Source organism: Bombus vosnesenskii, unplaced genomic scaffold (genome assembly GCF_011952255.1).
Source record: "Bombus vosnesenskii isolate JDL3184/JDL3185 unplaced genomic scaffold, Bvos_JDL3184-5_v1.1 scf7180000013264, whole genome shotgun sequence".
Lineage (NCBI taxonomy): Eukaryota > Metazoa > Arthropoda > Insecta > Hymenoptera > Apidae > Bombus > Bombus vosnesenskii.
In genome coordinates, this window is record NW_022882924.1 from 2289662 (window position 1) to 2306178 (window position 16517).

At 40.1% G+C, this 16517-nt stretch overlaps 1 protein-coding gene across 10 annotated transcripts in view; it reads left to right on the forward strand.

Moving 5' to 3' along the window:
* LOC117238618 (dystrophin, isoforms A/C/F/G/H) overlaps window positions 1–16517 on the forward strand; it is a 438274-nt gene that overhangs the window by 330586 nt on the left and 91171 nt on the right. For all 10 annotated transcript variants that reach the window (XM_033503734.1, XM_033503710.1, XM_033503654.1 and 7 more), the window contains one exon: window positions 8503–8675. In XM_033503734.1, the coding sequence (XP_033359625.1) occupies window positions 8503–8675 (173 nt within the window). The remainder of the gene's footprint in view (window positions 1–8502; window positions 8676–16517) is intronic.

Consider the following 16517-nt stretch of genomic DNA (forward strand, 5'->3'; position numbering starts at 1 on the left):
GTTCGTTTTAGTTTCTATAGATGTAAATATCATATAATTTATTTTGAAGAGAAATGAAATGACAGATAAACAGACAGGGAACTCCTAAGTGAAGAAATTATTAGATCCAAAAAATTGTTTCAGTCTCTCCGGCGAACAGAATCTAATCGATGATAAAAAAAAGCTTGTTTATTGATTTTCTTTTTCCGATGTAGAACGAGACAGTAAAATGTATAAATAACAAAATAGAATTGCAGTTTGTTTATTTTTTTTTTTTTTTTTTTGTGTACTATAGAATCATCGTAGACGATGACGTGGATACGAGAATCTACCTTCGAGTCAGCAATAGCTAGGGCAATTAACAGAAAAATATTTTTTCTCAATAAGGTTTGTTTGCGATCTCGTGTAGAGAGAAACGATCCTCTCAGCGGGTTTCGGAAAAAAAAGCGGCGAATTCAGTCATTTTTGCGAAGCCGCGTCGGTGATTAAATGAAAAAAGGTATGAATCACTGGGAAAACAATTGGAAAACGAAATCCAAATGGAACGATGAACAATTCGATAGAGAAGTATATCCAGTATTAGTTCCATCGCTTGCTGAACACACTCCATTTCCATTCGAAACTTTCGATCTACTAATCTGATCAAAGAGCCAACCATTCGAAAGTGGCGCAAAGTTTTCAATTTCACCGGTGATTTCGAAGAACCATTTTGCTACTACAACTACATGTACGAAACTGGAAAAAAAAAATGTTGAAAACCGACAGGGGGCACGCTCGATCCTTTGCAGTCCGAACAGCATTTGGAATTTGATTCCAACCGATTCATACTCGATATTTTTACAATCGATGATACATTTATGTTACGTAGCACGTATCTTTATCGAATCCATTTCTAACAAGAGATAATATGATTTACACGTTACAACTATGAAGAATCGAGTGAAATAGAATATCGAGTTCAATGTTATTACGTGTTTTGGACTACAAGAGATTGACGGTGTGCTTAATCGATGTCGAAAAATTAATACATTATCGATCATAGGCATTGGAACGTTGCTCTTATTCGCCAATTATCTTACAACAAACCTGTTACTTCGTTCCCATCATACGCGCATTATATAATAATATACGTACAATATCAAACAAAGTAAAAGTTAGATCTTCTCCATAAATATAGCCATTATGCATCCTAACATTTATAACCGGCAAAGCAACTTCGTATCATTATAATCATTACGCTTATTATTGTAATAAGAGAAAGGTATCTCGCGATAGCGACAGTCATAAAATAATGAAACGACGATTTATTAACGATTCGCAAAACTTCCGCGCAAAATCATTCAACGACGCGACGTGACAAACCGCTAAGAAGGTTGCACGGCTCTATGTGAATGCCGTTTAGGTCGTCTCGTCCATAGATCACGTAAATTCGCCGGCTTTGTCCCTGCGGAGTAACGCCTCCAAGGGAAGGAGCTCTCTCAACTGGCGGAACAGTCGAGGAATCTCGGTATACCGACGGGTAATCGGCAATTCCCCGTTAGAAATCCTCGCCAGCGTGCACGTCACCGACCGCCTAAGTGTCAGACATTGATTAAGCTTGACACTGCCGATTAAATACGTCACGTGGAACAGGCCGCTTCGAAAGACGAAGCCCCTTTGAATTATGCTCGACCCTCCGTCGTTTCCGACGGAATGGCTCGTCTTCGTATCATGTAAAATTTTCATCGTGCCCAATGGGATCGATTAAATTTTAGAGAATTGACGCGGATAAACGGCACGACGTCGTTGCCATATTATAGCAACGGCGCGAAGCTTTTAGCCGCTTTTACATTTTCGATAACGGGATTGCATATTCGCGTGCACCGTTCGAAATAGAATTTTGTTCAATTTCATAGCGATTTTCCACGATTTTTACTACGATGTCGCGTTGCTCGTCCGTTTTGTCAAGCTACAATGAAATTAATCGAAACTATTTAATAACCGTGCAATTGAAACGTTTATCGTGCGTATAAAAGAATATCGCCGAGGATAGGAATACGCTATCAAACTTGCACGGGATATTAGTTGATGGTGAAGACGATAAAATCTGCATTGTCGATTGGAACGTATTCTACAGGAACGATGGAGATTAAAACTAAAGATCTTCGAAGAATCGAAGGAGAGATAAATGAAATAATGGTGAGAAGTAAACTCGATCCTTAGGGGTAGAAAATTGCAAGTAGATAATAAAACGCGTTAGTTCAGAAATCATTGAAGTTCGACGAAACTTTCACGGTTAGTCGTTTAACCGTGGACCACTGCGCGACGTCGTATTGCTCGTCTGCGCATAGATTGATGTTCGAAATTGCTGGAATTAGAGTAAAAAGGAAGAAAATTCCTGTGAACGACACAACGAAAAGACGAACGGGTAGCATCGGCGGAAGCCACGTCGCAGAGAGCTAGCAATGCTAAACAGTTGGCAGTGGAAATTGAGGTTCGGCAAGGCTGGAATCCTGGAATCCGGCTGGAAAATTTGACAGGGATTTACGGAGAGTATTGCGACGCGAATTTTGTTTACAGACCTCTGGTTTGAATTCGATTATCCAGCTTGAGTAGCCGCAGAACGTTAATACGGAATATGTATGAAGTTTGCTGAAAATGTCACGAAAATTGGACGTATATGAATGAAATTTAGATGAACGGTCTAGAAATTAGAAACCTGAAAGAGAATTATGCTTTGATATGACTACAATTAATATACAGTACATTGTCTGAATTAAACGAACAAAAGAACGTTGGTAATTCGAATCACAACCGCCATCGATGAAGTCACCAGGCGTAACTAAAATAATATTATTAGCGAAATTTGTTTATTCAATTTTCTCCTGCGGTAACACGTTTGCTAATAACTTAAAAAGAGGAATATTTTATAAGCGAAATTATATCTGATATTAATAAACTCTTTTGAAAAGTTGTCTGACCATAAAGGTTTATATCGCTTAAAGTCTAAGCAGGACTTTTTAAAACTCTGTTTCTCTGTACGATCTACCTCTTGTCGATTCGCAAACGTTATTGCTTAATAAATCATTGTACGAGACAAGCAAGATATTAAATTTACCCTCGCAGGACGAGGATAATAATAACAAATTTTTATAGACTCGATCACAGCAGTTTCCTCTTTCGTTTGATTTAAGTCGATCGTCATACGCACTGCAGGATGATATAGCGATAAAACAACATTGTTTAAACGTGTTAGGTGCTACGTGAAAGAATTTGAAGCGTCGTCAGCCGATCGTAAATAGCGTAATTAACGAAGGAAGTCGTTTGTCTCGTCGCGGCTCGGAATATCTCGGCTCGTTACGTGTTTCGCGTTCGATGATTGATGGAACGTGGATATTATTCGCGAGGCGGCCGCGTAACCGTGTTTTCCTTTGGCAATTACGTGTGTACGCCATGTGTTCGAAATATTATCAGGAGCCGCAACACCAGGCAATAAAGCGATCTCGCCTCCCAGACGTAATATTACGTCCTTGGCATGGGAACAGGTAATATGCTTCTCGCTTCGCCGCGGGCAAACCTGCACTTCGATTCGAGCGTAAGGATTCGCCGCTCTAATTGAATCGTGGCCATACAAACGCACGCGAAATTGATTTAATTACCGATGTTTGCGCGGATCGTCACTGAGATAATCGAGCAGCCGGGTCATTTTGTGACTCGTAATTTTTTAATCGCTGTACTGCCGATATTTTGCATTTATGGAATATTTGAAACTGTAAAATACGCAGATTGCAAAACTAGTTGGACGCATAAAGAACGGTCTATTAAACACGTGATATTGGCAAAGAGAATAAGCTGTAAAAACATTCTTTTTTTAATTTTACATTCTTAACTATATATATATATATACCATTTTGTAGCTTTGTAAAAAGGAACTTGGAACGCGATGAATTAAAAATGCATATTCACAGAAATTTCTGAGTAATCTGAAAATTGTTACGAAGCTTTCGCGTAACCGTCGGAGTAATTAAAAATTTGCAACAATATCGCGAAACCTTCTGCAGTTCTACGAATCGTCACACTGGCCTCTAGAGTATTACAAGAATATTACGATATTGAAACGATATTGGAACGTGACGAAGTATTCTGCTGCGTTTTCAACGGTGTCGCACGGAATACTCCGTACATCTAGACTTTCACGTGAACTTCATTATCAAGCGTCTCGACAATTAATTTCCTGTATATATGAGTTTAAACGAAGGATAAAATCACCAGCGAAAATCTTCCGAGTCCTTCCTTCTATATTTTCGCGAAAACTAAAGTTGTAGAGAACGAAAGGAAAAAGGACAGGCGGAGGAAAAATGGAGCGATTTTATCGTTCATGACGCGCCATCGATAACGCGCTATTTGCGTAATTGCAGGGCGGTTGGTCCGATAAGAAGCACGAGCGCCGTCGACTGGCTAAAAACCCTTTACATTTTGCGTTTTTTCCAGCCCATCTACCCATCGAATTTCTTCTAAACGCTTCTTTCTTCTTTGCATCGGTTCACCGGGGTCACTTTATACTCACCCATTACTCGGAAAATTTAATCTGCATTGAAAGTGCGCCGTTAAGACGGCGTATCGTATCCTCCAGCCTCTTCGAGATCGATCGGTATCCTACGATGTGATACTTGATTGGCAAACAGCAGAAAAGTGTTAGCTTTCTTCTCTAAACTCTTTTCTGCGAAATAGAACATTATCGTAGAGAATTATCCCACGTTGTAAAGAAAGTATAGCGTGCAAATTTCACTTTTCCTAAGTACAGCAGTTCGAGCTGGATCAGCGAATGAGATTGGACGTTGATCAGGCAATCGATCGCTTTTTGCATTTTCTGCATACATATACGGATAATAGAAGAATAAGATTACTCGTTGTTTACGTTCACGACTGGACAAGGACATAACAATTTTTCTATCGTTTCACACATACTACATTTCTACGGTAATACAAAAAACAACGCAGTATAATAAAATGGAGAATTTTCAACGTGTGTGAACGTTGGCGTATACTCGGCCGACGATTAATCCAACCACAGCTATCAAACTTCATCGTTCAGATATCTGGTGTTCCAATTAAACGTCACCGATTCGCACTTTCGACCAGCACTCTGACGAAAAGCGTTTTGATGGATGTACCCCGACGCTTTTGAAACAAGTTCCTTGCACCGCTGCACATCGTGTACCACAATATTTGCCATCTATGTTTGCCGCTCTTCCTCTCCGGTGTACAGGTTGTACCGTAAATTGTGGACGCAACTTTACCGCGTCGAACACGTAGGAGCGATAAAAAAGCCATGCAGCAGCTGTTCCACTATACCAATCAATTCCAGATATCTTGTTATTTTTACGACTGTCGATACTTTTTATTCCATAATTCGTTTAAATCAACCTTTTTATCATTTTATTGTGCAATCTTTTAAAAGAAATATCAAAAGGAACGATAGGATTTTTCAAACATTTCCAGCGTGAACGATATTTCATTAGATGATACAATGGCGATCGTAAAAAATTCAAATACCTTTTACAAACTAACAATTTGCGAGCCAACGTTTTCCATCTGAAATGGCGAACAGTCGGTTCTCCGAAAGTGTTATCGCCCACATAAATTCCGCCGGAGCTGTGCATCACTCTCGGTACATTCTCTGCCATGGAATCGTCTACGTTTTATGATGCAACCTTTACACGCGTCAACTGCGTTGATTCAAGAGAGATTCGTGTTTGGAAAAAATATCTCTTCCATAGAATTCCCGAATTCCAATAGTTTTGGCTTTTCTAACTGAAAACTTCAGTGAAACTCAGGGGACCCTCGTTTTAGAACTCGCAGTAGCCCAGAAATCACCGATTACTTCATAGATTGCCAATTATTTTATGCAAGTTCATATTTTTTGAATATAATTTAAAAAAAAAACCAAGATAGGAAATTTTTTTACCTATTAAATATCATAGAGAATACTACGCTTTAGATATTTTACGTATTTCTGCATATTCAAATATTTATATATTTCGCATTTTCAAATTTCCCCATAAACTCGTAGAAATGCTCAGTCTATTATTTAGAACGCGAGGTCATCTTTTAATCAAACTCTTCGCTGGTTAACTATTCGTTTATAACTTATTTATCATCTATCTACAGTAAACTAGTAGAGTCGCAAAACGGAGATGCGAAACGGAAAACAGCGTGCATTCAATTCCGGAACGACTTTCAATCTGTACTTGTTTGAATTATAGAAGTTAACATCCGTGGCCCGAGAAGAAAGGCTATTGAATTATTGTCCGCATCCCCCGTAGTGGAGAAAATTCGCCAACAGGATGGAACATACGAGTGGCTTTCTTTTCCAACGAAAATACCCTCTCTTAGGCTTTTGGATATTCACCGATTCTTCTTAACTCCGCTGTGACCTGAATGTCTGATCGTCACAGGATGACATTCCGTCTGTTTAATCATTTCTTACGACAGATTTCATTGTGCGTTAGGGGTGGTTTTTGGCGAACTATACCTTCACAGCGAATGGAGAATTCATTGTGAAGAGGATGATTGTGAATGGGGAGGTTCGTAGGATTTTGAGGGTAGTTTAAAATTGCACGGTTAGAACGTTTGGATGATTCATACGGTTTCTTTTCGACAGTCGGCTTTAACGGAATTGTACAGTAGTTGGATGATCATCCCTTAAAGCTAGTCTCGTCGCTAGTTTCTATTTGAATCGTGGATATTCGCCGTAAGAATATTTCCTCGACACTTTTATGGTACAACCAATCATTCGTATAGTATTTATACGAACGATAAATTGTAAAAAGCGAAAGGATGTTCCGTTATTTTTGAAGGATCTAAATTAACTAACTAGATACTACTAAATTTATTAAACTGTAAATGTACAACATGTACAATTTAGTAACATGTAGTTACAGTCGCAATTTAGTAGCAGGTAGTTACAGTTGCGATTTAGTACGGTACGTATTATGCAATTTAGTATAGATACAATTTGGCAAAACGCATGTACAATTTAACAGTAAGTGCTTCAATGTGACGCCATACTTTTTTACTTTTTAGAATTTAGCCTTTACATAAACCATATAAATTTAAATTCCAAAACAGAGAGAGGCTATACATCTTTCGCTGTAAATACCAATATATACACAGTATCCATAAATAAATTTCCATAAAACAGTGTTTCTCCTAAATCACCGATTGCATCTGCATCGATTTTACGATGCACGAGAAAGGAATGGAAAAATGTGAAATCCGCTTACGGCGAGTAGCAAGTTGCAGAAACGAAACCATGTTTTACGTTTGATTTTGAACGAAAATTTTCCTGTTCGGATCCTGCTACCTGTGGAAATTTCGTGGAGTATATAGAGCGCGGGGCAACGAATATTTCTTAATTCACTTGCATCGACCTCGATTTATTTTCATCGGCGCACGTCAACTGTGGACCCAAAGCTTGGACGTACATGGGGAACCCGGCATAAATCACTTCTGGCCAAGCGTTCGCCGCAATTCACGTCATCACGATGACGAAACACTGTTCTCTTTTGCCCCTATTTTCGGCGTATACTTTCCACAGGGTACTCTCCCGTCGAGAAAATCCCAGGGCAATATTGCGCGAATTCTTGAAATTTTCTACGTCGAATATTTCACGCTGACATGGAATGTTTCTTCGATAATAACATCGTTCGTTGATCACGAGATATTTTAACTAGTGGCAAAATTAGCTTGCGCGATGATTACGCAACGATCGTAAATTTCATCGTACACGGTAATTTGTATCGATCGCTTTTTATTTTATATATTGTTTGTTCTTAACGCTTCTGTATACGCTACGCTATGAAGTTACGCTTTTCGCTTGTGTTACAGTTGGTTACAATGTCTCTGTTTGAAGTTCCGTATCCCAGTTCAATCCTGCACAGTTTTGATTAGTTTGTACGAGTAACGCGTCGATCGACATTTTTGCCACTTCTGTTTTTCGTCACGAGAATACGAGAAATGGAAAAATTTATTTGGGTTTGGGAAGCGTTGTCCTTTTCATAGGCACAACTTAATTTATTACAGAAACCAAACATACAATACTGATATATACGACAATACTGATCGTAGAAACGTATTAAATTAAACAAACGTTCAATTTAGTGGAATAGGAGCGATAGTTCTCGCTAATTTTACTAAATTAATATTTACCAATAAAGAGAATAAAAACAATTCTCAATTGGCATCATTGGATCATGGTGACTACAATAATTTGAATTAATATTGAATTATTTATTTTTAATTGTATTAAAAATCTTATCGATAGCCTTCGTCGCCTACAACGCACAATATAAACTGTAACGAAAAACGTACTAAAATTCTACGTAATATTTAACCTATGCTCTTCGTTGTACATCGTCTGAAAATAAAACCCATACTAATTGAGGATTGACATTAACCATTAAAAATTCAGTTCTTATATAATACAAAATTAGCAACGCTGGAAGAGAAAAATTTACGTTACCTTTTGTTTGGATGTTTCAGGACCTGCAATCGGAAATCGAGACACACCGAGACGTGTACGCATCCCTGAATGGTACTGGCCGGAAGCTGTTGAGTTCTCTGGCCAGCCAGGATGACGCGGTTATGCTGCAACGACGTCTGGACGAGATGAACCAGCGATGGCATCACTTGAAAGCGAAGAGTATGGCGATAAGGTAAGTGACGACCGTACCGCTTTTTCTCATTTCTTTTTCTACTCTCTTCCCTTGTCTCCATTATGGTTCTTCCATCCTCCTGTTTTTCCTCTATCCTACATTATCCGTTTCTTTTTTCAATCCAATTAGCGTTCGCGGTGAGAACGATGACAGGTGGAACGGCGAAGTTTTCAGCTCCCGTGAGCGGTAACAGGTGCGCCGTTTCGAGACAGACGTTCCATTTTGATTGCGGCCGAGTATCTAACCGGCGAGAAGTGGCCGTAGAGAATTCAGCGCGAGATCGCGGCGTGGAAGAATGAATTATACGGGGGATAAGTTGAAACGCGACGGCCAAGAGTTGGGTTATCGGTCTGGTGAAAAAAAAGGACGGAGGGTGCTTGGAGGAAAAATGTGGGAAAGTGGCGAACCGAGATTTAAGGAAAATAGAAGCTTGAAAAATATATAGAGTGAAAAAGAAAGTGAATGACGCGTTATATGAGGAGAAGAGGATTGGGGAGCGGTGGTGTGTAACGAGCAGAGAATAACGTGGAAAAGAAGATGAAAAAGAGTAGTGTATAGAGAAGGAAGCGCGCGAAAACGAAAGACAAAATAGGAAGAAGAAGTAATTGGTGTAACGTGAGACAAAGGTTGGAGTAAGATGAAATGTGAGGAAAAAAAGAAGAAAGAGATTGACTTTGATCTGAAAATATTATCGGGTTTTAGCGTACTCCTGCTGGCTATTAGATTGGCGAATTGTATCGAATTGGTCGAATTGTCCGTTGCCGCAATTTTCTTTTCGGATCAATGTGTTTTTTCCGCAGGAAACGACTGATAGCATGTTAAACGTTGCATTAACTATGCCTCTGTACTTATTCGATCGCTTGTATGTAAAATTTTCTCGTGTCATTTCGTTTGACATTTTCTTCTCGGATGTTTTAATACGTTCGCGGTGAGCAAGGTCGTCGATTAAAAAGTAAATCCAAAGAGATGCACGTGTCATATTGACGCGAGAACGAACGTACGAAAATGGCGGAAACAAATTTGCGAGCCAATGCACTTTCCTTCGTTGCCACGTGGAAATTTTTCGTCTGGGATCGAAACAACACGAACGCGATTTTTTTCTACCTTTGTCTCGTTTGATATTTTTTATTCGTTTCTTTTTTTCGCTCCCTACTGGACGAGCCGTTTACTTCCGAAAACTTGATTTCAGATTCCATTTCGCGTGCCGATCGATTTATTAATCCGTTGAATATTTGAAAAACGCATTAAACCAATGTCAAACTGTTCTCGCGACGGCCGTGGAATGTGAACGGTCGAGTTAGGAAAATCGCCGGTGCAAAAATGCTACAGAGGAACTTGGAAACGCGCAGGGTATTTCCAATTGTGCGCGTGTATTTGCAGTTTCCAGTTTTGCTCGCGACAAATAGGAAAAAGATAAGGTGGAAAAATACCATCAACGTCAACGAAATCCACGCCTGTCTTAATATCCTTCAATTTTTGTGCTTGAAACAGAGGTTGACGTTTAACCGGCATCATTCGACGCAAACTAAAACGAGAAAAAAGAGCCTAAAAGGAAGAAAAGGGAAGAACAATGTACCTTGCTAATACGGAGAAAGGGAAAACACGAGAGAAAAGATAACGCACGTTGTACGAGACAATGTATACACGCTTAAATGCATATTTTGAAACAGCGATTAACGCGATTAACGCCGAGGAACGACAACAATGACGGAACGGCGGGAAAAAAAGGGTTGAAAATCTTAAAAAGAATTCGTAAATCCGCGTGACAACGAACCGAGAATTATTCTCGTGACAACATTGCCGGAACAATGGCTTTTGACGCGCGAACAATTCCAAAGATTTCCAAAGCCGGGCGCACCGGGTCAGTGGCCGTGCGCACGCAGTAGGTTAACTATGAAGCCGGAAATTCTCCGAGCGCCATTCTCCTTTGATAACGTAGCAGTTATGCGTCGCGGTAATACGTAAGCAGAAATTGTAGCGACGAAAGAGCTACCGTTTCGCCCCTACCCTCTGGATCTTTGACGTTCGACCTGGCCTCGGTTCCATCCCTATCGATGCGTTGTGATGAGAAACTCTCACGGGATTCTCCGTGAAACTTCGAAGCCGCGACGCTGCTTTGACATCGCAAAACCTCTGTTCCGATCGCACCGACTCCAACCAGGTTGGATTATTAAGGAGCATATTGATTTTAGTCGGTCGATGCTCGATGCGTGCCCGGATTACAATCAGGGTTTACGTTTGTTACACGGTAATTTGAGTTCTCCGAATCAGCATTTGGGATTCGGTTAGTAGAATTAATATTCTGTTGCGTTATCCGAAGGAAGCGATCGGATGAGAGTTTCGTATTTAAGAACTTCAACCCATTCTGTACAAGGGCCGATAATTTCTCCTCTTTTGTTTCGGTTCTAATAATCGGCGATTCTGTTTTTTATTTGCGATACAAGTGAAACTTTGTTTTTCGTTATTTCAATACTATTCACCTGCGTCTCTTTGCTCCATCGTCCATAATTCGCGACTTTTTATCATTTTTGCTAGATACTAATATTATAATGTTAACAGTTTGTTTGTTCAGATATTATTTTATATTTTACAATAGTAGATACGCAGTCTCGATTATTTATAATTGTTTATTGTTTTAATGGCAAAACTATTATCTTTTTTAACGGCGTGGAGGTAGGACGAAATATATTTGATTCCAAAAATTTCATCGGGGCTTAAATACTCTCCGTTTCCGTGTTTACCAACCGCGTACTCAGCGCCCATCTTCCGAAGACAAAAATAGAAGCACAGTGAAGCGTTCGCTAGTTTGTGAAATTCGTAGGTGAAAAATTACCGGGGCGCTGTTTTTTCAACGTTCGCCGGTGAAAAACTCCATTCATCTTTCAATTCTGGAGGAAAAGATGAAAAGAGAGCGTTGCTAGTTCTTTTGAAATTCGTCGATGAAAAATTACCACGGTGACCTGAAACGCGTAACTAGGAAAAGAGCGAGAGAAAAAGACAAAGCGCGAGCAAGAAAATTCTAAAGTCAATGTCCATTTATTATTCCCGTTTCGCTTAATCAATTTCCCATTTTTATCGTCTGCAAAAGCCGCGCCCGTTTAAAAAACGCGAATCCCGACCTGAATCCGTGAACCGGCTGGCGCTTGATTTGCATCAGCCAGTTTATTATAAATCCTCCTTGGATTTTCCTCGTAGAAAAGTTCGCACATCTTCCTTGCGGAAGCAGTTTCGTTGCAAGGAGTTTCCAGATGGAATCTTCTTGCCGTCGATCGCCATCGTGTACTACGTTCGTGGATTACCTCTGTACCCATATTGAAATCTTTATCGGTGGAAATTGCGAATCCCTGTTTCTGTCGCATGCATCGGATATGCCACGCACGAGTTGCCATCGCTTTCGTAGCGAAGTATAAAATGGATCCTTTCGATCGATCGAGGCGATAGAGAGAAGAAAGTGACTTCTTCAAACCCGCGTTTTTCAGGTTCCGGATGTTTTATCGAGGGAAATTTTTCACTAAAAAAGAGATGCTTAGCTGTTGTTACTGTTGTACCGAGACTGAATGCATCTTCGAATCAAAATACGACCTTCGAGATTTGTTCCGATCTGTCCAATACTCTGAGGAATCTCGCGAAAATTTTTCTGAACCCCGATTGGAATCTCTTCGCTCGATAGTGCGTGTGATCTTGATTAAGTGCCAAGTTCTAATTTGAAGTTGGCTGTGATCTGCTGCAGATGGTTGTTTAGCTTCTCCGTTGATCGTGCTTTTAGCTGACGAATGTATCGAAGCGTTTGAAGAGCTGTGACTAACGGTGTTTCTAGACTTTTCTCATTCGATATCTCTCACAGACTCGATTACACGTATCGTATTTACAGTGGGAACGAGCGGAGAAAACGACGAAGAAAATGCTCTTTTCACTAGGGAATTTCGACGACACGTTTGCTACGGGTGCACATAATCGGATTTCCAGTCGCGGCAACTTGATGACGTCGCGTTCGTTCCAGCTTTCGAGACGGTGGTTCTCGGTAAACTTTCGCCTAGCCGGACGAACTATGCGAATTCGCGGCGCGGTGACGGAAATTTTCGACGCAAGTTAAACGCTTTGACGGTGGCCAGCCGAAGGGAAATTTCTCGGCATACTGAGACAACCAAGAGAGGAAAGTTGCGAGTCATCTTGGTTTTCGACAACCGTCCGTGGTACATAACAGTTTCGCGTTTCAATCTTGCGTCGTTCGTCAACTTTAATAAAGATATCTCCCTCTCCGTTTCTGTTTGGACAGCGGTAACCGGGCAGAAGGTTGATTTTTGCTTAGATGGAAACCGGCTGTTGCATCGTCATGACGATTTACCGGGAATGAAACCGGTTTACAAACGTTTGTACTTTATTAAAGAATACCGTAGGAGGTTGCTTATTGATATCATTTGAGACTGTGTACTCTACGACGATATTAGACGACGACTCGGTTTAATATCGGACGATTCTGAAAGTTGTTGCCGTTTTTGAACTGTTTACTTTGAGAGGCTACAACTCTGCTGAAGTTTATTATTCCTGTTTGATAGAAGCACCAATATTTCAGGCTCTTACGAAAGCAAGTAAGGAAGCAATCTCTGAATAGTACTTTCGAGATCCGTCTATTAGCCGGAAACATCTCTCTGTAAAATAATTGTTCCATGAAATATGAAGCAGTAGATCTATTGGAAGATCAGTAGAATATCAATCAAATTCATTTAAGGCTCGTTTAATATTTCATGGCTCGATGTCCAACATACGCACCACCTTAACCCATACAATTTGCAAATTTACTTTTTAAGCAAGGATTCTTCAATCATTTCCAGTTAAAAACTCGCGGAAATTTATAGTAGAAAGAAAAAATTATTCAATCCTCGGTTCTTTTACATATAATTTACAGCCGTCGACGGCGAAGAAGAGACAGAGAAGTTTCATGCAGGATCCCGATAACGGGATAGGATTCGCCTTCACTCTTTCTCTCTCTCTCTCTCTTTCTCTCTCTCTCTCTTTCTCTCTCTCTCTCTCTCTCCATCTCACTCACTCACTCACTCACTCACTCACCTCCAAGAGGATTAATTTCAATCCTCTCCGGAGGCTCAAAGTGTTCGCAGAAAAGGCTGGAATCGTTCCGTGGTTCAGGGGGAATGACTCGAAAATTTAAGTAGCACCGATAAAGCGAAGTCAGCAGCGGGTTAACCCGGATAGAGTCGAGCAATCAGTCTCCATTAATTAGTCCGAGCTCAAGCTCGCGGTGCTTGATTACCGGAGGGGAGAGCGTATTCGTGGGGGAGGGTACGGAGCAACGAAAGCTGCGAACGGAAGCTTGGTCCCCTCCTCTTTCCATCCTTTCGGCCCTGCTTCTCGTCTTCTTCCTCTGATTCTACGATCTTTTCGATCTTTTTCTCCCTCTCGCTCTCTCCTTTTAATCCCTTTTCTTCTCTTTGAATCGTCCGCCATATTTACCGGTGGTAACCTTCGAATTTTTGTAGCTCTCTCTCTCTCTCTCTCTCTCTATCTCTCTTTCTTGCTTGTGAATCGTCGTTCCAGCACGGTTTCAACGCGGTTGCCAGTCCGCAATCAGACCACAAATACCGTTGGAAATGCTGATCCCGATAATTCGACCAACGATCGTTTCTGGCACCGGTTTGAACGGGGTCGGGAACACCGATACCTCTGATATGTTATATCGCCGGCGAAACTTTCCGAACAACCGGCCACCGATGCTGAGAAAGAGAGAGAACCAGTCGACAACCGAATGTCTGCCCTCTCTCGCCTTTGTCCAGCTTCGTCGATCGCAGGGATTGGCTTTTTAATAGAATGTCGCGCTGGATTCTCGATACTGTACCAAAAAATACATCTATCGGTTCGATGTTTTTCACCGCTGCCTGTTGCCGGTTTTCTGATTAAGTCGCAGGATATTACAGCCAACTATTTCTGCTTCTTGCAAGATACAGTGGTTCGAGAATGTATTTGAACACTTGTAGCAATTTCTTACGGATATAAAAAAACATTATATGTATTGGCTTTTGAAAGCGATCGGAAACTATATAGATGTTACAAAATATTTATTGCAAGCATTTTGAATCGTAAACACGAGCAAAATATTTCAATAATCACTGTATTAGTTAATTATTCGGTATATTAATAGGCACCAATATTTATGCAAATTTTCCTGCTGTATATCGATTGTTTACTAAGCGTATGTTTGCAGTAAACGGTTTGGAACTTCTATATACATTTTCAAATTGGTTGCAAATTTTAGCAGTAGAATTTCAAAAAGTTTCATATACCGCACACATGAAAAGATTCTGCGGTAAGCGATCGAATACTTTCGTCGACACGTTGTATAGATTTTGCAGATTTATCTTTCAAATTGTTTCGTGATTTGTTATATTATACCTCGTATAAGGATTTCGAAATTGCATGAATTCGTAAAATTTGACGCGTGTTTGGTAGAAAGAATGGTATTTAATCGATAAAGAACAACCGTTCGATTTCCATTTAAAGAACAGTCAGGTTTAATTTCGCCGGCAACAGCTTTTCCTCGCAGACATCGTAATCTTTTTGCCCGATGTGTGCAACAGCTGCCTGCCGCTGTTGTTTGCCGTACGAATTACACAATCCTTCTCCTCTCTTGTAGCGAAACTCCAGTATTTCGTGAAGGTTTGCTGGTTCAGCGAAGTGAAAGGGAGGGTAAATTCGGGGGTAAACTACATTGCTGCGAACAAACAAAGAATTGGTAACCCCGGTCCCTTTCGTCTTTCTTCTTTTATAGAACGACTCGTCAACCATCGAGAAATCCCGTTTCGCTTTTACGTTAATACGTTTTGATTATAACCGCGTGTTTGATATTTGAGACTTTCCAATACTCCGCTATATATATATACAGTAACTCATAAAAGTATTTGAACACTTTCCATTAAACGTTTTTATAAACATACTACGTATGTTATAGAAAATTCTTTGAATTGTCATTAGATTGTTACAATTATAACACTGAAATTTTAAAGCAGTCCGAAAATGTGTGTAGTATCTAAATAGTCTAGAGTAAGGACGAGAAAGGATGTTCTATTTGAAGTGAAGTTTAGTTTTATTTTAACAAGGAATACCCAATGCAAGAACATCCCCCAGGTCAAAAAATGCTGACCCTCGACCCTCGCACCCTTCCCCCACTCCTTTACTCATTTAGCTTTGACGTGACCAAGGCATACACTCTTACTTACACTCTCTCTCTCTCTCTCTCTCTTTCTCTCTTCCCCAGCACTCTTACGATTCTTAGTTTATACCTTAAATTTACAACTTATACTATCCCGAGGAAACTCGAATTTAAATATATGATAGACCTTTTTTTATATTACATGTGTATAAAAGCTACGAGATATTCGCTGCAAATATATACTCGATAACAATAATTTTCTCACCATGAAGTGTATGTCTGCTAGAAATATTTTGTAACATCTATGTACATTTTCGTATTTGTTTCACGATGGTCCTATCGTATGCCAAACGAAACCTTCTGTATAACACGTAATATATTCAATAAAACTTCCGATAAATATATGTATAAATAACGATCTTTAGGTCACTGTACTTCGATTAACTATTCTTTCTCTCCTTCTATTTTGATACAGTCGATAAACGAACAGAGAACAAAGAAACACGACCAATGACCGGTTCCATCGTCGCCGAAATAAATTATACCACCCTCTGTATCAACGCGTATAGATCTCCAGGTGGAATAAAAATCGCAGAAACTTCATTCTTCGCCGCACGCCCCTCTAATTCACTCTCTCGATAACAGACAGAGATTTATAACGGGGGAAGCGTGGCCGAGAT